The 25521-nt window shown below is 38.1% G+C and overlaps 1 protein-coding gene across 3 annotated transcripts in view; it reads left to right on the top strand.

Annotated features, from left to right (window-relative positions):
• Positions 1 to 25521, top strand: part of LOC149311389 (protein FAM135A-like) — a 76170-nt gene extending 50649 nt beyond the window's left edge. For all 3 annotated transcript variants that reach the window (XM_089530984.1, XM_089530982.1, XM_089530983.1), the window contains 12 exons: positions 1448 to 1503; positions 2422 to 2577; positions 5917 to 5990; positions 7597 to 7751; positions 8701 to 10993; positions 13613 to 13773; positions 14584 to 14675; positions 15693 to 15790; positions 17476 to 17627; positions 19629 to 19739; positions 22138 to 22251; positions 24147 to 25521. In XM_089530984.1, coding sequence (XP_089387110.1) covers positions 1448 to 1503; positions 2422 to 2577; positions 5917 to 5990; positions 7597 to 7751; positions 8701 to 10993; positions 13613 to 13773; positions 14584 to 14675; positions 15693 to 15790; positions 17476 to 17627; positions 19629 to 19739; positions 22138 to 22251; positions 24147 to 24352 — 3668 coding nt within the window. In that variant the 3' untranslated portion in view covers positions 24353 to 25521. The remainder of the gene's footprint in view (positions 1 to 1447; positions 1504 to 2421; positions 2578 to 5916; positions 5991 to 7596; positions 7752 to 8700; positions 10994 to 13612; positions 13774 to 14583; positions 14676 to 15692; positions 15791 to 17475; positions 17628 to 19628; positions 19740 to 22137; positions 22252 to 24146) is intronic.

Below are 25521 nucleotides of genomic sequence, written 5' to 3'. Positions count from 1 at the left end.
ATTTATATCCTATCCTCTATCCAGAAATCACAGAGCAGCATAGAATAGAGCTAATCTGACAAATTTAAAACTATATACCATATATACTCATCTATAAGTCTAAAACTTTATGCCCAAAAATTGACCCCAAAATCCCAGGCCTACGTATTTACGGGTCACTATGGAAATGTGATATCAGCTCTTTCAGGTTTCCCCATGCGGTGCAGAGAGGAGTTTAGCAAGAAAGAGCCAAGCAGAAAGGGTGATTTATTGATATTGCTAATTGATAAAGAGTCCTCCTCCCACTAGCATGTCTGGCTGAAATGAAAGCTGAAACTACGTATGAAGAAAAGCATCAGAGTCTCTCTCTCTCTCTCTCTCTCTCTCTCTCTCTCTGAAGGACCCTCCAGGTTTTACCCTTGACCTATCCACGGGTCATGGCAAAATCCATAATTTGGGGCCCAAAATCTGATCTCGACTTATACATGAGGTCAATTTATAGAGAGTATATATGGTAAATAATAAAAAGGCTTTTCAAAGGCTAAAAATATATTGTTAAAATGTATATTTTAATAGATTTTTGTTATAGTTAGGAAATATGAAAATTAATCTCCCCTATCTGTACACAGACACCTTGTTAATCTTTCCTGTTTTAAATACCATATTGAAAATAAGGAATTGACTTTTAAAATATATTCAGGGTTGTTCCCCAAGTTTCTTTTATGTACATAAAAGGGTTTCTTCCATACACAAAAGGGATTCCTTTCAAGGGGATAGTAAGAAAAGGCAGTTTTGGCTGACTCTCTCAGCAGTATCTAGAAGCATGGTTCTGGAGGGATCCCTAGCCCCATGGAGGTGATTGTCAGGGGCTGCTGCGAAAATGGAGAATCAATAAAATGGTTTCTTCCTCATGCTGTTGGGACCATTCCATGAATGAACTCCATTCTTTGGGCTGGGAATCATGATCCAATCCAGTGTGTGGTAATAATTCCTCAGTAATTCTCTTCTTATGTTTTCTACACGTAGATTGACATCTTAAAAATTCAACACCTTTTGGATTTTAAGTGCAAACTTTCAAAAATGTGTTTCTGTTGTGAGAATTTGCATGGCAAGCTGCAGCTTATGCTTTTGTATTCAGTCTTAATAAAACTTGAATCTCTTTGCAGAGCAGTGTGATGTGTTGCTTTATGGAAGACTTTCTAATACTTGATTATAGGAGATCTCAGTAATGTCACACAGGTGACTTTCATAATAGCATATGAATGGAATCAGAAGTGAGATTTTGCTTTAAAAATTGGTTGTGGCTTTAGCTGAAATCCCCCCCAGGATTCCACATTAAGAAACAAAGAAAAAGAACAATTCTTGTTTTTTTGAAACTGAACTGATTGAATGGTATCTTGCTTGATGTTGTATAAAATGTAGACTATAGTGTAGAAATATTAAATTGCATGTGCTCTAATCTTTTTAGAAAACATAGATACAGATGTAGAAGCACGTCTTTCAGAACTCTCTGAAGAAATAAAGGTATTCTCCTTAATCTGCATAAATCTTACGTTACTGCTTTTTTTCTGATTTTATCACAGTTATCCCAACCCCAAGTTAGCAGTTGTTTAATAGCTGACCTCCATGGTTGAAAGATTTCATTTTTTATTATTTGATGTTTTATTAAATAGATAGAGAGTTTGAAACATTATTCTAGGAGAAGACATTCTTGTGCTCTTGATTGCTGCGCCTTTATAAATTTCACAAATATCCCAGTAGTTGTAACAGGTCCTACAGCAATACCACAAGAACAAGAGAGCTATTGTTTTTGGACACCTTAGAGCTATAGAACAAGATCAACAGAGCTATACTATTATAGCAGTCTTTGGCGGTAGCTCCATAGAGAGCCCTTGAGAAAATTATATCATACAAGCTGTATGTATTCCATGTGGCTTGCACTTTGTTTTTCAAAAAAGAAAGATAGATTGGGCTCAGCCCAGAACAAGCAACATGTAAAATCCCACTTCTCTTCACTGAAGAGCAGCACATTTGTGGCCTTTATTGCTTGCAGAAGAAAAGGACTAATATTAGCCATCATTGCTGGCAAAAACTAAATACTAAAAAACACCTAACAAATCCTGATTCTGGACAATGCATTGTTTTAAACATACTGCTTCCAAATTCAGGATGGACATTGTATACTTGAATTTCCAAGCTTTCTACAAAATTTCTTACCATTAAGAATTTACCACAGGCTATGATATTCTAAAAAATTAAGTACAGAGTACAACGTACTTTTAATTACCACAGATAAAAATGTTCAGTATTGTTCCCTTGAAGGAAGATATCTGACTTAACAATGCTGCTGTTTATAAAAATGTCCAAAATGTACTGGTGTAGAGTTTCAAAAAGTTACTATTGTAAAAATACAGGTTTTCATCTTGTTGTTTTCTTGTGTAGAAAATGGAAAATCCTGATGAGCTGGCAGAACTTATAAATATGAATCTTGCACAGCTTTGTTCACTTCTGATGGCTTTATGGGGACAATTTCTTGAAGCCATTAACTTCCAAGAAGACGTCATTGCGTTGCTAGCACAAGAACATCATATAATGCGTGTAGGTATTTTGCTTTGCTGCAGTCAGCCAAATTCTGTTATTATAAAGCTAAATTCTAAAACTATACATTAACTTTAGCTCTTAAAACGAAGGGGCAAAAAAGACGGCCCCTGAGAAAGCCGGACTGGGGCTACAGCAATTGCACACTGCAGCCCCAATCCGGCCAGCCTCCGCCCCAGATAAGAGTGGAAAAAGTCTGCTCCTATTTGGGGCGGAACAATGTTGCCCCTTCACGTCTAGAGCTGGCTTGTCGCTGGCTTTGGGGTGAGTGGCGTCTGAATGCCACACCCTAAAGTCACCTAGAAGCCGGCTGGCATGTAATCACTGTTGCAGCTTCTGGGCAACTTGGTGGTGTGTCGTGTCTAAACGCCATGCCCCCAAGCTGACGTTGAGCTGGACTTTCGAGGCTGTCTGTTTCAGCCCTAAGTCTCTGAAGTTACATTCTTACTTTCTAATATTAGGTAAAACTAAGCTTTTATCAAATGAAGGTTGGTTTTATATCTATTTCTTTACTTAAATATATTGATAAAACTAAAGCAGTTCTAGAACAGCAATAGAAAAATAACACATGGCCTGAGCAGATGGGCCAGGAAAGCATGGGCCAAGCCCCAGTGCTCACCTGGGTTGGTCTCTCGGTCAGTGTGAGGACAGGCGGGTGTACAGACAACCCCACAGAGCAACAGCAGCAGAATTTATGTTGGGCAACTGCTCCAGGTCTGAGGCTGGGCAGTTGCCTCAGAATGGGGCAGAGATGCCACTGGTCCAGGGACCACACTCACTTGACACTGCACCTGGGAGGGCTACATCTCCCTCCAGCATGCCACCAGCTCCATTGTAATGAATTCCTTTTGTATTTGAAAAAGCCCCTGTTTCTGTCATAATTGGGGAGAGAGCGTCTCCCCTATTATCTTTGTACTATGAGAAACCTTTTGTTCTTAAACAGGAAGTGATTGGAAAGTACTTCTAGTTTTGGGAAAAAAGGGTTCTCCTTGGCCTAAAACAGCTTTGGGGCAGGGCTTTAAATCCATAAAATTTGTCTTGCACTCACCCTGGCTGGCACAAGGGGACTTAATCATTTAAAAGAAGAAGAAAAAAAAGGATAGGGGACAGGAGCAGCGAGAAGCTACATGTAGCCCAGATGTTTCATTTTACCCAGTGTTCCCCTCTTGAGCCTAACTTCTGCATAGGCTTTTGCAATGAACTATAGATTCATTTGTTGATACCTAGATGATTGTGGTTCTAATTTATTCCACTTCATAAATGCCTTTTTCTTAACAAAAAAAGATACTAGACATTTTGGATATAAACCATATGGAACACCAAAAAATCCCCAAACAAACCCAAATAATATGGAACACAAAAAGCCTCATTTCCTGCCTCAGAAAAAAATTGTGGGGGATAAATGGTCTAGCCATAACCTTAGTTGTAGAGCTGTAACCCTTTGTCAAGGTGAATTACAATGGCACTTGAGTTATCTTATTTGACTGAAGAGCCCATATCAATTTAAAGTTTCACAGAGACTGTTTAGAAGCACTGTCCAATTAACCTAAATTGCCATAAAAGCGAACAGGATGGAAGGGGAGTGAATTAACCTGACAGTCTGCTGATGAGGTAATAGAAAAGCTAGATTGCTGTAAATGAAACTGAAGAGATTAGAGTCTGGAGAAACTATCGCATAAATGTAGATAGATAGAGGAACTGAGAGAAACCTGTTTTTAACCTTCATATTATTAAATGTGATAAAATAAAACATAATTTGCAATAAAACAGATTTACTAGGAGATGGTGGCTAGACAGGAGACAGCCTTGTCTGAAGCTGAGTCCAGTATCTGAAGGCAGAAGCAAGTAGTCTCCTCCTGACATTTCCCTCAGGAGAGGGTTTGTGAAGCCTTTCCCTTGGTAAAATGCAAATGCTGTGGTGCTGCACTCTGCTGCCTAGAGATACACCTTGTGCCTTTAGACTAGTGGCAGGAATTGTGTTGCCCTCCAGATGCTGTCGAACTACAGCTCCCAGAATTCCTGACTGTTGGCCAACATGGCTGAGAATTCTGGGAGTTGAGATCCAAAACAGCTGGAGGACCAAAGTTTGGCAACCACTGGTTTAGAGGAAAATGAGCCTTGAGCTACAGGGTCTTCAAGCATGATCCACTGTTTCGGATATGTGACTTGTCAGTTCCCTCAAGACTTTAAGACTGGCTGACATAGTGAAGAGAGGACCAGTGATCTCTTACCAAAATCATGTAGGAATAGATTTCTCATGACCACTATTATGCCATTTTCAGCATAAAGGAATCACATGGGCCTAGGACACAGCTAGTTAGGCAGTATCTTATTGTGCTCAACTGTAGCAATTTCCCCAGGAAGGGCTAAATTCATATAGGAAGACACCACATCTCTATGATTTCCTTTACACTTGCATTTCTAGAGTAATATGGGAAGAAAGCAGAAAGATATGGCTCTCAAATTTCTGCCATTAAGTGTTCATCCAACACTGGAGAAATAAGTAGCTAAGTTCCTCAGATGAAGAATTGTCTCACTGATTTATACCAGTTTTAGTGCTTTTGTGGAGAATAGGAGTCTCTGGGCTGGAAGTCATTGTATTGAGGAAATGGGACCTCATGTAAAAAGCCTTGGTTTCAGATAATAGGTTCATACCATTTGCATGTATGTGACGGCCACTAGAGCATTGAAGATACATGTTTTGATTATATGGTGACTTGTCTGAGGCAAAGGTTGCAAACATAGCAAGAATTCTGAATAGAAGAACATGGTGAGAAATCAGTGGTTACTGCATAAATGAGTACCAAAGTACTGGGAAATCAAAAATTCATGGAGTCCAAATTTAGACGACTAGCTAGAATCAACAAAGAAGTCCTTTTGCACCTTAAAAGTAAAGATGTTTATATGATATTAGATTTTATGGACTGAGGTCATCATTCATTTGTACATGAAACTCGCACGTAATGCAGTAATAGTCTGAATTCTCCCTTCCTATGTGTATCTATACTTAGCATTTGAAGAAAAGAGATTTTATTCAATATATATATATGATCATGAAAACCACCAGATTGCAATATAAATGAGAACCACTAGACTGAAAATGAAAGCTGTGGGAAATGCATTCTTTTTCAGAGTTTTGCCAGAAGGCTTTGACCTAGCTTAATTCATTATTTTATGACAGTGTTGTGTATCTAGGCTTTTTTTTTAAAAAAAAATTAACAATCATGTGCCATTACTATGACATTGTGGTGTAGGTGTATTGTTGGTGTCTGTCATAAAAGAAAATTAAAAATTCTTCTATGTGAGCTCTTTAAAAATTATTGTCTCAAAACAATTTAGGTGCGTAGATTTTCTGAAGCATTTTTTTGTCTTGAACATCCAAGAGAAGCAGCGCTTGCATATCAAGAACTTCAGTAAGTAATATTAAATAGAAATGTCAGCACTTAAGTTAAAAAATTTTTTAACTTAATCTAAAAATTACTAATTGATTTTAAGATCACTGTAGAGCATAGGTTATATTTAAATGTGTAAATACATTAAATTTACTATATTAAAAACTTCAACTTAATATGTTGTGTGAAGCACATTCCAGAAGGATGCTTTAGTCTCCCTCAACAGCTGTCTATTACTGGAGGAATGTAACCATTTACTATGGGAACATTCTTCCTTAAATGATTGCGCTTGTTAGAAAAATAGAGAAGATAATGAGATGGTATTTTATCTAGCAAATGAATTGTATAGGTCTCTAGAATGAACTAAAATTTTATCCCCATTGTCTACATGGGTGGCTGGGATAGTGACATCTTTGCTTTCCGATGGTTCAGTGTAAACCACCTTGGTTTTCTGCACAAAATTATTTAAAATGTTATGTATAGAATTACCTTCAGGCTATGTATGTTAGGGTGGGATGTGGTGGTTTAGTGGTTAAAGACCTCAGTTCTGACAATTGGAAGATTGGAAGATTGGCAGTTTGAGGCCTGAGTGCTGCATGATGGAGTGAGCTCCTGTCACTAGTCTCAGCTTCTGCCAACTTAGCAGTTCAAAAGCATGCAAATGCAAGTAGATAAACAGGTACCAATTGCAGTCATGTTGGCTACATGACCACCAGAACAGTCCCCAGACAACGCTGGATCTTTGGCTTAGAAATGGAGACAAGCACCCCCCCCCACACACAATCAGTTACAACTAGACATTCATGTCAAGGGATTACCATTTAATTAATTAATTAATTAATTATGGTATTTATACCCCACCCTTCAGCCCTAAAGGCTATCAGAGTGGCTTACAATTATTATTTTTAATTACCTTCACTTTTATGTATATAAGATATATGTGGCAGATAAATGAATTTCATGTTTAGACTTGAGTCCCATTCTCTCTCTCTCTCTCTCTCTCTATATATATATATATATATATATATATATGCACGCATGCAAATATTCCAAAATCTGAAACAATCCAAAAGACTTCTGGTCCCAAGCCTTTTGGATAAGGGAGACTCAACCTTTATGGATATCCTCAGATCACCCTGTTTGGCCAGTACCATTCATTGTACAGCTCAAAGGGTTGTTGGCAATGTTTATTGTGGGTGCTGAACCTTAAGGTGCAGAGATTTGGCCAGTGTTAATTAGATTGTCTAAACAGTTCCATTGACTGCGAGTTCAGATCCTTACCCCCCTTGCCTACTATATCCTAACCTCCTATACATCTAATATCTCCTTCATTTTTACTACAATTTGACTGCTCTGGTTTGCAATTAGGACAGCCTATGAGCGGCTCTGTTAAAACCTGTTAGCAGTTTTGCTGATGATTGTACATTTTGTTTAATCAAATTAGATTCAGCTATAGCGATTATAATTTTCATTGTTAACACAACAAGTTTGTAACATATTTGTTTTTGATTGTTGTTTCTGACTTATTCATACATTTATACAATAAAATGTTAGTTGTATTATCAACTACAATTTATTGTGCATTGTACTTTGTACAACTATTTCAAGATAAGGTGGTATCTTTCAGTGCCCAGAGCTACCTTCAGATGTGTACTGCAATAAAAAGCACCTCCTTCTGCAGTTCTCTCCCACCTCTCCCAACTGAATGCAGTGAATTGGATGGAGATCTGAATTCCTTGCCTATAATCTTTGAAGATCGATACCTAGATTCTGTGACTGAAGGTAAATCAAGGCTTGCTGGATTTTGCCATGGAGAGATAAGTAAACATTTCACTCTTGCAATATTCTTACAAGATCATTAAGGCAAGGATTGAAAAGACATATGCACTGGAGCGGTCCTGAGTCTGACTTTCATTTTTCTCGCTGTAATTTGTTATGGAAGCCTCTCCTTGGGTTTAGAAGCAGCTTGCCACATAGTAACTGGTATTGCAGGTAGACAGAATGCATCCAGAATCCCATTCTGCATATGAACACCCACTATTTGTCCCTTGAATTTTCAAACTATTTAAATACAAATAAATATTTTTGTCTTTGTATGTTTTATGTCTTTGTTGAATAGAAACCCAGGGAGAGCTGTAGCTCAGAAGTAGAGTATGTGCTTTCTATGCAGGTTTCCCCTGGCATCTCCAGGTAGTTCTGGGAAAGACTCCCATCTGAAATGCTGGATTGCTGCTCCCTGTCATTGTGGACATTGAGTTCCAATTCAAGAGAAAGGCAGGATATAAATACAATGATTGATAGAGAGATAAAACTATGCTAGGTGGAGCAGTGATCTGAATTATTATATGAATTTCTTTCTTAGGTTGCATCTGCACTGCAGAAATAATCCAGTCTGACACCATTTTAACTGCCTTGGCTCAGTGCTACAGAATTCTGGGAATTACGGTTTTTTGTGGCACTAGAGCTGTGGCACAGAGAAGGCTAAATGTCTCGTAAAACTACAGTTCCCAGAATTCCATAGCATTGACCCATGGCAATTATAGTAGTGCCAAACTGGATTATTTCTGCAGTGTGGATGCAACCTTAGAAATAAATTAAGTGTCACAAAAAGCATGGTTCTCTGATCTATATTTTAAATCAATAAAATTCAAATGTAATATGTTATTGATGATAAACAATTATATTATTTTATTCTAATATGTTTTTTGTTTATTTTTAAATTTTATATAAGAGACAGATGTGCCCTGGTCTACAACACATCAGAAATCAGATTCCAAGAAACCAGATAAAATAGATGCAGAAGAAACTTCTATGGCTGGCTTTTCTAGCCCAGAGCTGAAAAACAGATCTTCAGTTGTCTCCCATGCTTGGCAGTCAGAAAGTGAAAAGCAGTTCACAAAGTCTGCTAAGGGGAAATATGAAGATGCGAACAAATCCAAAGTTAAAGTTACCAAATTGATGAAAACAATGAAACCAGAAAATCCCAAAAAAATGGTAAAACAAAACTCTAAGGACTCTGTTGTCCTGGTAGGCTACAAATGTTTAAAAAGTGCAGCACAAGATGACATCTCTAAATACTTTGAAGGAATGCCTTCAGATAACCAGAAGGAAGGATATGATTATACTGTGGGTAGACATCCTTGTGATACAAAGAACTTAATGAGACAAATCAGTCAGAAAGATTTTACAAGTTTGCCGTCTAGAACTGAACAAATTACTACAAAGCTGGAAGGGGGTGAGGAAAGCCAACATATATCTGTTGTTTCTCAGTGTTCAAATGCAATCATTTTCGGTAAATCTGATATCCCCCAAGCAGGCATTGGGGGTACTCATGGGGATAGCAGCTTGACAACTAGAACTACTGTTGAAGATTGTACTGGTACTTCTGGAGTTATCAGAATAGAAGTCAAACCATACTGTAAAAATATTAATGCGGGAGAGAAAGTGTTCCTTAGAATTGGTTCACAAATAGAAGTTTCAGGAACTGGAGAAAATGGAGAGAACTTGCAGAAGCCTACGTTTGAAAGACCAGAATCTGAAAAGAGACCTAAATCGGAAGAAGAGGAACTACTGCTTGAAAAGGAAGTTGTACAAGAAACAAACTTCCGTCTCATAAAAGATTCATTGGCAAAGGTCGCAACCAGTCAGTCTGCTCTCTCAACAAAAGAAACTGCTGTTGCAGCTGTAAGTGGTGATGTACTTAAGTTGCCCGATGTCAGTATTACCTATGCATCTTCTAGATTTTCAGATTCTGGTGTAGAAAGTGAACCAAGTTCTTTTGCAATGCATCCAAGTTCAGATGTGGCTTTTGAAACTCCTCAAGGTCAAAGTGCATGCAGTATCGAGAGATTACTTCCTCAGGTTTTGTTAAAACCAGATTGCAATATTAAAAACCTGGTAGAAAATCACTGTACAGAAAGTACAAGTGCTGTTAGTGAAATACAGTCCTCATTGACATCGATAAATTCTCTCCCTTCTGATGATGATCTATCCCCTGATGAAAACTCAAAGATATCTGTTGTACCTGAATGCCAGTTAAGTGACAGCAAAACTGTATTAGACCTGGGAGCAATTGACTTGGCAGAATGTGATGACAATGAAGAACCAAATGTTTTGCCACACCACTGTGTAGCATGTTCAGAAGAGTTGGACAATGAAACTATATTTCTGCCTTCTTCGCCCTCAAATGTAAAATGTCCTTTACAGTTGTTTTCAGATGAAGATACATGTACAGATAAAACACCACACTTGAATATTGACACAGGTTTTAAAGATAGCCAAAGACTGGAGAGAGACTTGCATACTATAGGAAAAACAAATGAAACTCCACCGGGAGTTGTTTATCTTGGGGAGTCATGTGTTGTTTCAGGTTCAGTATCGAGTTACACTGAAGGTGGTGTAGAAAGACCAAGTGAAGGAGATTTTATTGACTCTTTAGAGCCAAAAAAGCCAGTTGATAAATTGTCAAGTGCAAAAAATGAAAATCCCACAAGCATGAATATCCTTGCATCTGAAGGAAGTGCAGATATGTTGAAGCAAGGACTTGTAGAAAACTACTTTAGCTATCAAAGCAGTACAGAGATTTCCAAAATATATGCTGCTGACAATAGCAATTGTGTTAGCCCTCAAAAGGGAACAATTTGTTCTATTTCGACAGGGGAGGAGGAGGAGGAGGAGGAGCAAGACCAAGACATGGTTGAAAATGGTTATTTTGAGGAAGCAGATGATATTAATGAATATAGAGCTACCAATGATTCTGAGGAAACTTTTGGGTTAACAAATGAGAGTTCTTTAACACCGGAAAGAATGACCAGGGAACTTTTTGGGAATGCCACAGATATCTCTCCATTCTGTACTCCAAGTAGTTTGGCTTTTTCCTCTGCATTGAAAGGATATCCTTGCAGTGTGTTATGGTCTTCAAAGGACAAACATAATGCAATTCCCAAGCTACCCAGCAGTGTCTCCTGCAGTACAACTTCATCTGTCCCTTGGTATGAGTGGACTCCCAAACCTCAAAAGCTAGCGTAAGTAATATAATTTAGACCAACTGATTTTAAAGATCATTTTAGAGGGGAAATATATAAAACCTGTATGTTGCATTTTATTTTGAGTATTACTCTTAGGAAAAATAGATTTACAAAGAGGAGGAGGTGCTGGGTTTTTTTTCCCCTTCACTTTTTTAGACCTGAAATTCCATCTGAATTCATCATTAAGGTAGCCAGGAATTCTGATATTTGTGCATTAGGGCTGTGGCTGTGAACAATGGGGACAGGGTTAAAATGCAGCCTGCAATTCAGTAGATAAAGAAGGGGTGCTGATAAAATTACAGACTTATAGACCAGGAGTGGGAAGTCGTTTTTAAATGTTGCAAGTTCCAGTTCTCATCAGCCACAGACAGCAGCAAGGGTTTGATGGGTGCTGCAGTTCAACAACATCTGGATGTTCCCTTTCCGTATCCCTGGTCTGTTGTTGTTGTTGTTGTTGTTGTTGTTGTTAATTTTCATTTATATCTCAACTAAATAATGAGCCTCAAGGTGGCTAACAACATATTTAAAACCCTCAGACATAAAACCCACTGGGTAACCTTAGGCAAGTCACACACTCTCAGTCTCAGGGAAATGCAATGTCAAACCTCTGAATAAATCCTAGTTATTTTATCACAGTTTTTCCCCTTAGGAGCGCTAGCTGTTACAATTTGTTGGATTTTTGTTGTCATTGGTTTTTTTTTTTAAAAAAATCCTTTCGAATGCATTCATTGCAAACTCCTGTTTTAATAGAAGAGAATAGAAATAATCACCAAGGCACTGTCTTCATACCCACCAGTAAAAGAGGTGAATACTGGAAGATAGCATTGATTTGTGGAGTTGTTTGCTTTTTCAGCTTTATGTAAAACTGACAGGGTGGTAGGAAGACGTTATCTTGAAGTAATTATTTTGAATTATATAGATATGTGTGAGTGATGATCTTATGATATCCAGAACTGTTGAGACAGACAGTTGAGAATCTTATAGTGGAGAGAGAGGTGAAGACTAAGAATGTCAGCTTAAGTCTTTTGTTCATAGAAAAGTTTGTGAGTATTTGCTTTGATTTTTAGTTGTGTTCTGATTGGTACGTAATATGAAATATGGAGTATTACTTCATTCTTAAATTTTCAGTAGTTACAAAGGCATGAAACAGATGGGCAAAAGGTGCCGGCTTTGGGCTGCGTAGGGGGTGTGGCGTTTCTATGACGCATGCCCCGAAAGTTACTAGAAGCTACGTGGAGACCACATGAACCTGGAAATGCCAGCACAAAATGGAGTGAAGTAAATTCGCTCCTGCCGGCAGCTGGGCTCAGGACTGCAGTGGCAGCCTTATTTGAAAGCAGGCCTGTGCAATGGCCACGTGGTTGGCGTGATCCTGGCACAGTCCTTTTGGCCCATCTGTTTCAGGCCTTAATCTCAAAGAGTGGTTTTGAAACAAAATACTTGTCAGAACATAGTGTAATGTGAGTGATGTACTGTGGCATATATGGATGCAAGACAAAAAAGATGGTTGTGCAGATGAAACAGGGTAGCATTCCAGTCTTCTTGGGGGAGAGAGGCAGGCAAGCTCCAACTGCCTGCCTGGAAGAAGAAAAGCCCTCCCTTCAGCCACCATCTTGGGGGAGAGAGGCAGGCAAGCTCCAACTGCCTGCCTGAAAGAAGAAAAAGCCCTCCTTCCAACCACCATCTTGAGGGGGAGAGAGGCCTGGCCTGAAAGACTAAGAGCCCTCCTTCTGACAACCATCTTGAGGGGAAGAGAGGCCTGTTATGTTTTATTTTGACTTTGTATTGTACTTCCTGTTGTACACCGCTTTGATCTAATTTGGAAAAGCGGTATATAAATAAACATTATTATTATTATTATTATTATTATTATTATTATTATTCTGAGCATGGCAGAGTGACGTTGCTTGGTGCTTTTATCTGGAACTGAAATTATATCTGAAAAACACTACTGAGAATGTTTGTAGCTAATGGACTCTCCTGTGTCACTTTTCATAAGGCAATAACAACAGTTCTTTATTACAATCCAGAGACCCAGCAAAATCAAATTCACAACATATAGACTAAATTAAGAGCACAAGGAACAATTGGTCAATTCATACAGACTGAACTTATTTAAGACATTTCCCTGTAGTACAGAAGTTGGCTGTTCTCTTATCCTGACCTCTCAGACAAAAATTTGGCAATTCTTGCACTGAAACAGATGAGTTCTCATGGCAGAAATACTTTTGTAAAGGCATTTCTGCCATGAGAACTCATCTGTTTCAGTGCAACTGTGCATAGTTCATACTTCATACAGTATAACGAATGTGTTATAACAACTGTCTTTTCAGCATAGAAGAATGGAATTCTTACATTCTTCTTATGAAAGAAAAGGAGCTGCTATAACTATGTTGTGGAAGCTACTTGGAGAAATCATTGCCACATATATGTATTTATAATGGGAAGAGTGATGGTTGTAAATAAACTGCTGAGCTCATATACTAGTGACTTTATAGTCATAGAATGGAATGGGCTATGATTTAAAACAAATGCATATAAAAGCTGAACAAATCTCATTATTCATTAATTGTTGAACAACATTTGCCAAGTGGGTGAAATAAAATCTTGTTTCAGATTCCTCCAGGCTAAAGAAGAACTGAAGCAACTTCAGCTCCCTGGATTTATGTACAGTGATATTCCCAAACTGGCATCCTCAGTACCTTATTTCAGTACTGAAGAGGAGGAAAATACAGAAGATGGAATACATCTCGTAGTCTGCGTGCATGGTTTAGATGGTATGCTATTGGCAGTTGATCATGGATTAGAAAACATTTGCGAGTTTAGGTCAGGTGTAGGAAAAGTGTGGCCCATAAGTTTTATATGGACTACAAGGCTATTTTTGCTGTCTCCAACGGTACACTATGCCCTCCAAATTGGAGCATCACCCACCTAGAGGGTTGTGGTCCTCCCCCTTTTGAATTTTTTGTTGCATTTATTCAAAATACCCCATGTCCTCTAGGTAGAAATGGGGTGTGGATGTGTGCAGATTTACCTCTGTTTTTGTTACCAGTGTGGGTAGGTTCAGAACTGGAAGGAGTGTTTCTTGATTTAGATGTGAGAACTGTGATAAGCCATGCTGAAAAGAATCCCATTGTGATTGTGAATCCCATCATTAGGATCCTATTGTGTTCAGTAGGATGTCTTTTAAATTACTTTTTTTTAAAAGAAAGAAGAAAGCACCACAGTACTGGAACCCCAAACTTTTGTTTGCTCAACCACCTGGAACAGATTTTGAGGGCATGCAGACCCTCTGTTATGCACTGGATTCAAAACAGTGTTTGTACATGTTTTAGCACTCAGCATAAAGGAGGTTTGTCCCAAATATATTGCATGGAAGAGGTGTTACCAAAATACATTGCTCTATCCAATTAATTATGCTGCACTAGGGAAAAAAGAACAATATTTTCTTGTAGTTTTATTATTTTTATGGTGAGGTAACATACCTCAGGATTTCTGCAGTGTTAGGCACATATATTATATTGTAGCATGTTATATTTTCTGGAAGAAGCTTTCCTCATACTTGATCTTTGTCTCCTTTATTTTAGGTAATAGTGCAGACTTAAGATTAGTAAGGACTTACATTGAACTTGGTCTTCCTGGAAGTCATATAGATTTTCTGATGTCTGAAAGAAATCAGGTATTGACAAGTATTGGGAAGATTTTAAATATATCTTTATTTTTGTAAAATGACATATTGTGAGCATTTCATGTAGACTAGTTGTTGCCAAATTATTACATAAATTGTTAGTTATGAATCATGTTGTATGTCAAAGAGTTAACCTTACAGGTAGGACTGCAGCCCTATAGAGTGGTCCCTCCACATTTGCTGGGATTAGGGGTGAAGGATCCACATGAATGTGGAAAAACCATAAATAAAAATACACTATTCTTTTTACTCAAGAGAACACCTCTATAGGAGTCTCCAGGTCCTCCAGTGCAGCTCTGTGGTCAGCATCTGCCAGAAGTTGTTCAAGAGAGTTATGCTTGAGGACCTACAAATACCTAGACAAGTGTTTTCTCTAGGAACTTACAGTTTCTTCAGAACAACTCTATGGTCAACTTCCAGCAGAATTGCGCTGGAGGACTTAGATTCCTAGAGAGAACATATTAATCAAAAACGCAAATAATCAAATCCACAAAAGTCAAAGCTGCAAATATTGAGGGCCAGCTGTACGTGCTGTTGATGTAGAGAAACCGATAGATGTGTTTATTTAATGAGAAAGCACTCTTCGTGAGTGGAGACACCATCACCTCCATCTTCATATCAGTAATATTTGTATTGGCATCAACAATAGGTGCAGGGCCTCAGCCCTGATTAGAATAAGTCTTTGAAGCTAAGGGGCACAGGTTAGAGATTCCAGACTTTTAGAAGATAATTCAGCTGAGTATTGAAGACAAAACTGTGTCTTGTAAACAAACCTCTGCCTTATCCATCTTAAATGGAATGACACAGTTGTGCCTTATGAGAAGTAATTGTTTGGGGGCATTTAAAGCAAACTGTCTTGCACTGTGCAAATAATAGCTTGCTTCATTCCCTAAACTTCTGGAATTACTACTATCAACTTTGATTGCTATTATCCATGTTGCTGGCACCAATTATTTGTTTATCAGAAATCAACTCTGTTTAGGAACACCAAACTTTTTTCCTCCACAGAACGATACATTTGCTGATTTTGATTCAATGACAGATCGTCTCTTGGATGAAATAATACAATATATTCAAATTTACAATCTAACAATTTCAAGAATCAGGTAATTGTTCTAATATGTGTTATTTCTTCTCTCCAGAAAGGGGATATAAACTGGAGGTTGTAGCGATAATCTTGCCTTTTCTTTTTAGAGCACAGACTTAGAAAAAAGTACTATTCTATCTTTTCTACTAGATATAGACTAGGAAATAGAATGTATACAATGTCCAATGTGGGCATTGTGAACATGTCTGTTTTACCGATTAAGAAGCTCCATAGCCAGCAACTTACCCAATGGCTTGGATCCACATCTTCAAAATGGAGTGGTTTAAAAAAAAAAACACAGCATAATAATTTAAAGTACAAGGCTGACTGGGAACTAAGGGGCTGTGCACACCGGCCATTAATGCCGATCTGGGGGCGGAGTTGGGGTGTGGCGTCCACATGATACATGTCCTAACCCTGCTTGCAGGGCGGCATAAAGCCACACACTGCTCCACACAGCACGTGGCGTCACAGTGTTCTTCTGGCACTGCATCCACATGATGTAGCATCAAAGGAGCGCCTTAAAGCTGCAGTGCTGAGACTATCATACCCTTTACAGGGCACAATAGGGAGCTACTTTTTGCAGCTACTTTTTGTGCCCTGGAAAGGCCAGATCCAGCGCAGCTGGAAGAGGCTCCAGGCCACTCACTAGAGGAACTAATAAGAGTATATGGCTGGCTGGTTTACTGAACAGGACCATGTCTCTCAGTGGCTTTAAACAAAGATAGCTAAATAAAATTTCCATATTCAGGAGTGGTATATCTCTCTGCGCACTAGATACTAATGAAAAAATGGGCTGTTGTCTTTCTTTCAGTTCGGTGTTCCAGCAGCTTCTCAGTCAAGCTAACTGGATTCTGTACATTCTTACAAGTGCAAGCAAATATTATTTTTCTATATAAGTCAAGCTGTAGAACATAAGTAGAGGAAAGATACCAGCTGAATGGAACTGGGAGATTCTAAAATTAGCAGTGATAGAGACATGTTTCTTTATCTGTTGGATAGAGAGAGGCAAATAATCATGGTGTCCTGCCCTCCTTCAGATGTTGTGCACACAAATGCAAGTTGTTGGTAATCATCTTAAGCATTTTGAAGATTGCGCTATACCAGATGTGCACAACTTGGCAGTAGGAAGGGGCCAAAATTAAAATAGGTTAACTTCTTTGGGCCGCAGATAGGTTTTAATTAAATATTAATTGGTTACTTAATTAATAATATTAATGAATAATAATTAATATTATTAATATTGATTCTGTCCTCCTCATCCTCTGCCTCATCAAGAGAAAGCTGAGCAGCAGAGGAGCATTGCAAGTGTTCACTCAGCCTCATTCTCCACTTGGCTTTCTCTTCAGGAGAAAGTCAAGCACCAGAGGAGCCTTGTTGGGCAAGCATTTGCCCAGCCTCCTCCTCTGCTGCCTGGCCTTCTCCTCAGGAGAAGGCTGAGCAATGGGCAAGCCTTGAAATCATTCCACATCCTTATGGGCCACCCAAAATCCTTTGGTGCGGTGTATGCAGCCCCTGTTCCATATGTTGTGCAGGCCCGCGCTATACTGTTCTCTGTGTTATCATTTCTATGCAGGGAATGCATAAGATGCATTGCTTTTTCTACATAGTAAAGTTAAGATAATGTAACTGTTTTCATTTGCAGATTTCTTTAAAAAACATTTTTGCAAAAGGTCATACTCCCTTTTTTTCTGTTTTGTTCAGTTTTATTGGGCATTCATTGGGTAACTTAATAATCCGTTCGGTGCTCACAAGGCCCAGGTTTAAATTTTACCTCAACAAACTTTACACCTTCCTGTCCCTGTCTGGACCACACCTTGGTACACTCTACAACAGCAGCGCTCTTGTTAATACAGGTAAAAAAAAATAGTTTTGGTATTCATTTTGAAAGTTGAAGCAATATTTGTGTGGAGTTTCCTGTCTGTTATGAAAATGAATGAAGAAACCCATGTTCACTAGAGCTTCCACACACATGTGGATGATAAGAATTAACAAGACAATTGGTCAGATAATTTTTCAGTAAGTTTTAAATTTCATCTGTTTACTACTTTGGTGCTGAACTTTGATTAATGATCTCTAGAAGGGTATCCCAGTGGATTTCCCAGTAGATTTCTCAGTGTTTTGAATACAGGATTTCCAACTCAGTGGTTTAACAACAGCAACTTTGTTTTCCTCCTAAATTAGGCTTCTAAACTCAATGGGAAACAGATTTGTATATGTAAAGTTTTGGGTCCAAGCTCCAGTTCTGGCACTGAAAACAAATTTCTGGACTTGACGTGCACAACTTTATGTCTTCCTTCTTGAGTCACTGTTCTGTAATTGGCTGCAATTCGTAGACTTCTTAAGGATGAACAGAGTCTGCAAGTCAGAAGTTGACATAGGAGGTGTAATACAACGAATCTTAGTAACTATAGACATGAACGTGTACAGAAACTAAAGCTCTTAAATTGAGTTCTTTAATGTCTAAAGAATTAATTTTAGAGGATAGGATGAACAAATAAGTACTCTGATGTGCTTGTTAAAAAGTATCCCTCTCTAAATGAAAAGTTATCTTGAGCCAGACAGTCCAGCACCTGTGGTTGAAGATTCTTCATTTGCACAGTTGCAGAGTGATATAATGGAAGGTATTCATACTGATCTACCTGTAAAGAGAATAGCTACAGTCTACTTCCATTCTAAAGAAGGAATGTGCTCATTGAGACTTTTTAAAGAAGAAAGAAATACATACATATGTTGATGAAATTTCTATACCATTTTTCATCTGATGTTCCCAAAGTGTCCCCCTCAAAATGAGTTGGTTTTGTACACTAATATCAGCATGTGAACTGCTTTAATATAAGGGGTAAAAGCCAATACAAAAACATACATTAAGTGACCAAGAGCAAGAATATAAATATTAATGCCAATGATTATTTGTACAAAGTTTAGCAGAATAAAACTAATTTTAATCTGCTTCTGGATGATCATAATTGAGAGACCTAACCTGACATCCCATGGAATGGCACTCTAGGACTCCAAAGTGACCACCGAGTAGACTCTGTCTCTTGCAAATCAGTCTGGCTTCAATTTAGAACAGAACCTGAAACACAAACTGACTTCAACTGTTTTAAGTGCCCTGTATGCTGATACCAAGTGTTAATGGGAACAGCTCAGAACAATTGTCATTCTTTTCTCTTTTACTTGATATTAGTGACTTTAAGGATAAGGAAGGTCATAATATTTATTTAAATGCCTGGAATATGAAGGTTGAAAGTGTAGTGTGATACAGACTGGTTTTGCTTGGGGGTATTTTATTTATTTTTTAATCTTGTTTATATCTAGTCTTTCTCCAAACATAGACCCAAGGCAGTTTATAGCATTAAGGACAGCTTAATTAAGAAATGAAGTACAGCTAAAAGCCTCTTGATAAAGTTATCTTATCCAAAGCTATCCTGTTAAAGCACAGCTAATTTAAACAGTATGGAAGCATTTTTAATACTTAAAAATAAAAATGGAAGTACAGCACACACACCCAATTAAATACCCTTGTGCTCAAACATTTAATCACCAGACGCCTATTCAAGGAGAGCAGAGGGAGACATTTAAATTCTTCTGGGCACACAGTTTGCCTTATGTGAAGATTCTCCATTTGATAAATTTATTCATTTGATACATATGCTCGTAATTTTAATTCATTTAAATCAGATAAGAAATGAGGCAGGCAAATACAAAGGCAGTTACCATGATCATATTGTGAACATAAATTGGGAGAATCAGTTACCTTGGGCGAATTAATCAACTGTATATGTAACATACACAAGTAATTATTTGTGTGATTTTGTTCTATATACTCACATGTTCTGTACATAAAAATATAGGTCTCTGGTTTATGCAGAAGTGGAAGAAGTCAGGGTCTTTACTGCAGCTGACATGTCGAGATCATTCAGATCCCCGCCAAACCTTCTTGTACAAACTTAGTAGAAAGGCAGGTAAGCTATGCCAACATTTAAGACTATTTTGTTGCTTCTATATACCATATGCTTTGCCTTTCATGCCAGCTTATTATCATGGAACAATGTGTTACTCCATGTGTATAAAGGCACTTTGATCCTGTGCCAGTGCAGTCAGTGATTTCAATTTAAGCCAGCTATTCTAAAGAGTTTTCAAAAGTCAGCTGTTCATTAGACAATAGAGGACACTGATTTTTTAAAAAGTTAAATTATGGCACTGATTCAAAGCCAAATAGACTTGTGTAGGAAGTTCCTATATTTACAATAGCTGTTTATGTTGCATCACAGAAGAACTCATTGTTAAAGATTTGAGTATCAAAAACATGTTGCTGAATCTGGACCATTTCATTAAAATTCTCAGAAGTAGTAAAACAACACTTCTTACAGAACTGTCAAACAAATTGCAGTGGGAATAGGATTACATCTTTCTGTAATTGTCTTAACTTCTAATGGTGTAATGGAAGTTATGCTTTCAGATTAATTATGTGCAACAGAGTGTGGGTTCATGGACATATGCAAATGAAGACTATCACATTAGGAAAAAAACACACTCTGTCAAGCAAACAAATTAGGAATTTCATTTGTACCTGCAGGTATCAACTTTGTATGTCATAAAACAAAACTAATACATTTAATTGAGGAGCAAGCTGGTAAATAATCTTGGGGGTGGGGGATTCCTGCTGTATATGTATAGAGAGTAAATGTTGTGTGTTTCCTTCAGTTATGCAAAGGACCTTAATATTATGAAAATGCCTTACTCCCTTCTTGTATCCCAGATTTTGCTATGCTACAGCTTCAAGGAGCCTGATATTACTGTTCTTCCACAAAATGGCTGTCCTTGTTCCTTTAATTATTTTGGCTTTATCTTTCCTGAACTTTGCACATACAGGCAGCCCTTCTAATCCATGAACTTTTTATACACAGATTCAAGCATCCACAGTTTGAAAATGTTCAACAAAAGTATACATTTCAAATAGCAAACCTTGATGTTCCATTTTATATAAGAGACATCATTTTACTATGTCATTATATTTAATGGGACTTGAGTATCCATGGATTTTGTGATCCACGGGTAATCTTAGAACCAAACCCCAGCGTATAACAAGGGTCCACTGTATTAGATTTTATTAGTATTATATATTTAGGATAATATTTCCTGTTTGAAGCTTCTTGTTGCCAGATAAACCCAACTTTCAGAGGAGCCTTTCATATGATTGTGTTTTATAGTCTGGAAATTTGATGATTTTTAAAGAGACAGCAATGTTGGGTGTTTTCACAGCTGATATTTCAGCTCCTACTTTGACTAGTTCAGTGATGGTGAACCTTTTGGGGGCTGCATGCTGGAGGTGGGGCTTCTGCCCTCCAGAGGCAGGGCTTCTAGAGCAGGACTTCTACCCCTGCCCTTTCCCCAGCCTCCAGCCGTCTCTGAGAGTCAGCTAGAAGCCAGGGAAGGTCTGGGAAGGGGGGGCGATGGTTGCTCCTCTTCTTCCTCCTACTCTTCCCTCAGCCTCCAGTTATCTCTCAGAGACAGCTGGGGCTCAGGAAAGGTCCGTGGAGAGGAGGAGGAGTAGGCATGCGCCTGGTCCTCCTCTTCCCAGACCTTTCCTGACCTCCAGCTGTCCCTTTGAAGGCAGGTGGTGGTCAGGAAAGGTCTCTGGGGAGGAGCAAATGGGGTATGCTGGTCGCTCCTCCTCCTCCCTACCCTTTTCACAGCCTCCAGCTATCTTGGAGAGGCATCTGAAGGCTGGGAAGAGGAGCCAGAGGTGTGCACCTGTGGCTCCTTCTCCCCAGCACCATTTTCTGGCTTCCAACTGTCTCAGAGAAATAGATGGAGGCTGTGAAATACCAGGGAGGAGGAGGAACAGGCAGGCGTGTACGTGTTCCTCCTCCTCCCTGGCCCATGCTGGGCGAAATGGCATCGCATGCCACCTGTGGCAGGCGTACCATAGGTTTGCCATCATGGGACTAGTTGTTCCCATGCCAAGGGGCTCTTTGGAACACCACCCCAATAAGGTCATATCCTCATCCCCTCCTCAGCTGTAAGAAGAAGGGATAGATTCCAGCCCAAGTCTCTAATGGATTTGGTTTGTTCATTGTTATTGATTATTCAAAGATGCCTAATTCTACCTATAATATTATGACATTATTTTTTAGGAAATCCATGCAGATTTTAGTAGCTCCCATCATGAAACCAGTTCACTTCAATAATAATAGGTGTCTAAGTTTTCAAATGACCACATCTTTGTTGACATGTTTCTTATTATTCTACTTATTACTGTTATTGATCAGCCAAAAAAAAGCAAATATTTTTGTAAAATCTGTGCTAAATATTTTTAAATACAGCATGTTTTATATTTATCATTATTGTCTTTCACAGGTCTTGAATATTTCAAAAATATAGTATTAGTTGGATCTCTGCAAGATCGTTATGTCCCTTATCATTCTGCTCGCATTGAGATGTGTAAAACAGCTTTGAAGGACAAACAGACAGGTAATAGCCAACATGTAGACATGTATGAAACAGTATTTAGCCCTTGGGCAGTATTACACATATCTTGGGGAGAAAGATTTCATTTGAATTATGCCATTCTTCATTGGATCCTAGAATGGTTTATGCATACAAAATATTAATGTAAAAACATTGGTTTAGCATGAGTTGACACTTGAAGATTGTTACCTAGCCTAGGTGTTATCATACTAGAGATCATTCTTTAACCAAATAAACAAAATGGAAGATATACATTGATCAATACTGTAAAAGTACATTTAGTTCAAACTACACCATTATCCCTTCAAACCTATTAAACTGGACAAAGGGCTGGTACAGATCGTCTCAAAATGCCAGCTTCCCAGCGGTTTGGGGTGTGGCATATGCATGACGACCAGAAGCCACCACGCTGGCCACACATGGGCCAACTTCATGGCATTCTGGCAGCAGAGCATTTAAAACACTGCACACCACAGGAGCACTGTAAGGCCATGGTGGGAAGGGAAAAGATGGGTTTTTGCCAACTCAAAAAGGAACAGCATTTACCACTTCTTTTTGGGCTGGCAAAAAGCTGGATTAGGGTCGAGGTGTGCAATTGCCATGGCCGCAACCCAGCTATCTCAGGAGCAGCTTCAAGCTGCTGCTTTGGAGTGGTCTGTTTTGCCCCAAAGAGAATTTTCCATGTATCTTTAAAGGAAAGGAGGCTGCATTGTCAACAAAACATTAAGGGCTTACTTACAGATCCCATGATGCTCTGATTTAAGCTTAAAAATGGATTGGCTTTGGCAGATAGATTGCTTCCAGTTAAACATATTTGGTCATTGTTATGGTTGGAATTGGAGACCTAGAGTTAAGCAGAAGGCTGTATCTTTACCTGCTAGTGGTAACTAACCCTTGTGTTATATAAGAGTGATTCCCAAAATATACTTCATATACTGAGTCAAACTACTCACCATAAATGATGACAAATATAAATTTATATATAAATGCTCACACCCCTTCTTCTCTTTTCCTAATCCTCCCCAACTTGTAGCCTGTTGTTCATATCAGTCTTCTTTGTCCTAGGTGTGCTTTTATGTAACATCTTTCTTTCAGATTAGTTATATTTTGAGACATCAAAGATTTTTCATAGATGTTCATATATAGGGCCAGATCCCTTCACATGAACTTGTTTGTGTGACCTTGGGATAAGGCTCAGAGGAATGCCAAAATGTAGCAGTCATGGTATAAAGGCAAGGCATGCTCCTATTAATAGATTAACTAATTGAAATACAGGTAACAGAGAGTAGGATTAGACAAGGTAGTTCTCGTGTCTGTCTCAAGAATATAAACAGTAGGGTACATACATGATCTGTAATTATGTGTAAGTAGTGAAATTGCCAAATTTAATGACAACTTCAAATTATTTAGATAAAAAAGCAGATACACAAAAGTTTCAGAAGGATCTCCAAACTTGGAGAATGGGCCCCTAGCTGGCAAATGCAGTAGTATATAAGTGAGGGTGAAGTGCTTTGCACGCGGCGAGGGAACTCAGCTTTTTATATACGTTAATGGGATCTGATTGACCAGGAAAGAGTTAGACACATTCATGTCTACTTCTCAGGATGATTATATATATCTTCCAGTAACAGAAGTATTATCTCTGAATACCAATTGCTAGGGACTATGAGCAGGAAGATGCTGTGCTCATGTCATGGTTGTGGACCTGCTACAGGCATCTGATAGGCCTATGTGGGAAGTACACAGTAGCACATAAGCAGGTGGGATTACTCTGAGAGTAGCAATTAAACTTAGTCTAGTATTTTGAAATCACAATTTGTTTTTTAGCTCCACTAAGGGCTGTTGTATATAAAGGTTTTAATAAAACCAATAATACCATCTTCCTTTTTAATTTGCAGGACCAATATATGCCGAAATGATCCAGAATCTGCTTCTTCCTGTTCTTCAAAACAAGGAATGCAGTTTGGTTCGTTATAATGTACATTGTGCATTGCCAAACACAGCTGATTCTCTCATTGGAAGAGCTGCACACATTGCTGTTCTGGATTCAGACATATTTTTAGAAAAGTTTTTTCTGGTTGCTGCCCTAAAATATTTCCAGTAGGAATAAAAAACATTGTAACTGACCTGGCTATTACCTCATTAACAGATGAGTCAAATTATGTGTGATATTAAAACTGTAGCTGCCGCTATATTTTAAGAGATATTTATACTTTTTTATATGGAAGATAATTTATATCATCCATGTGAAGAGCTTTTTTAACATCAACTTTACTTTCTAGGTAATGTGGCTGTGCAATATTTTTTTTAATGTTCGTTTTTACTTTTTTCTATTTTTCTTATTTTGGGTACCTACTTATTTCAGAACTGAGATTTAAGCAGTTATGTACAATTGGTGGGTTTATTGGCTCTCTAGATTGCAAAAGGTCAGTGTTATGTGACATTTTTATGCATCTTTTGATGCCAAAATAAATCTGAATTTTAACAAGTGTAAGAAGGTTTTAAATTTGATAGTTCTGTTTCATATTGTAGAAAGCTGAACTGGAAGAATGTTGGCTGCTAAAATAACTATGATAACTGTAGGTCTGTTCAAGACCACTCTTTTGAGTGACTGTTTGTTATATCACTACATTCTGTTTTCTATAGACTCATTACTGAAATGCTATGCCTGTGGAAACTACATTTTCCTATTGATCTCAGTAGCATGTTGGTTTACATTTTCACCTTTATTACTGGAACTTTAGTTTTCGTAAGCAAGCAGCAGTTAAGGATTTTTGAATGTTGAAATGTGAGCTGCCTTCAAATGGTATTTTGCAAAGTTTAATAAACTTTGCTCTTACTATTGGTTCAGTTCTTCAGTGAACCTTTTACACAGGATTTCCTTGTATGTACATTTTAAAAAGTAAAGGCTATAAATTTCTGCAATACTTTTATGAATATAGATTTTTAAATGCATTTTACTGACTACAAATTATTGTAAATAAAAATCAGTTTGCATCTTGAAATGGAACAAAATGGTAAACTTTAGTGATACTGGTAAATGTTTTTAATATACAACAGTGTTAAAGGTCTGTCAAATTGGTGCTGAACAGCAGTGAGTTCAATATTCATCCCCTTTACCTGTTTCAAATAGCAATGCACTTAAAGGTGTAAAAAAGATGTTGTGCATTCACTAATTGTAATGACCAGGTTTTCTGAAAATATAAATCTGTTGTATATCTAGTGCATGTTTATTTTTTAGCATTGTGTTATTGCATCTGGTGTTAATAAATT

The sequence above is a fragment of the Sceloporus occidentalis genome, unplaced genomic scaffold, assembly GCF_023333645.1.
Source record: "Sceloporus occidentalis isolate IW3139 unplaced genomic scaffold, rSceOcc1.0.p SCAF_6, whole genome shotgun sequence".
Taxonomy (NCBI): domain Eukaryota; kingdom Metazoa; phylum Chordata; class Lepidosauria; order Squamata; family Phrynosomatidae; genus Sceloporus; species Sceloporus occidentalis.
This window is presented reverse-complemented; position numbering and strand designations above follow the sequence as displayed.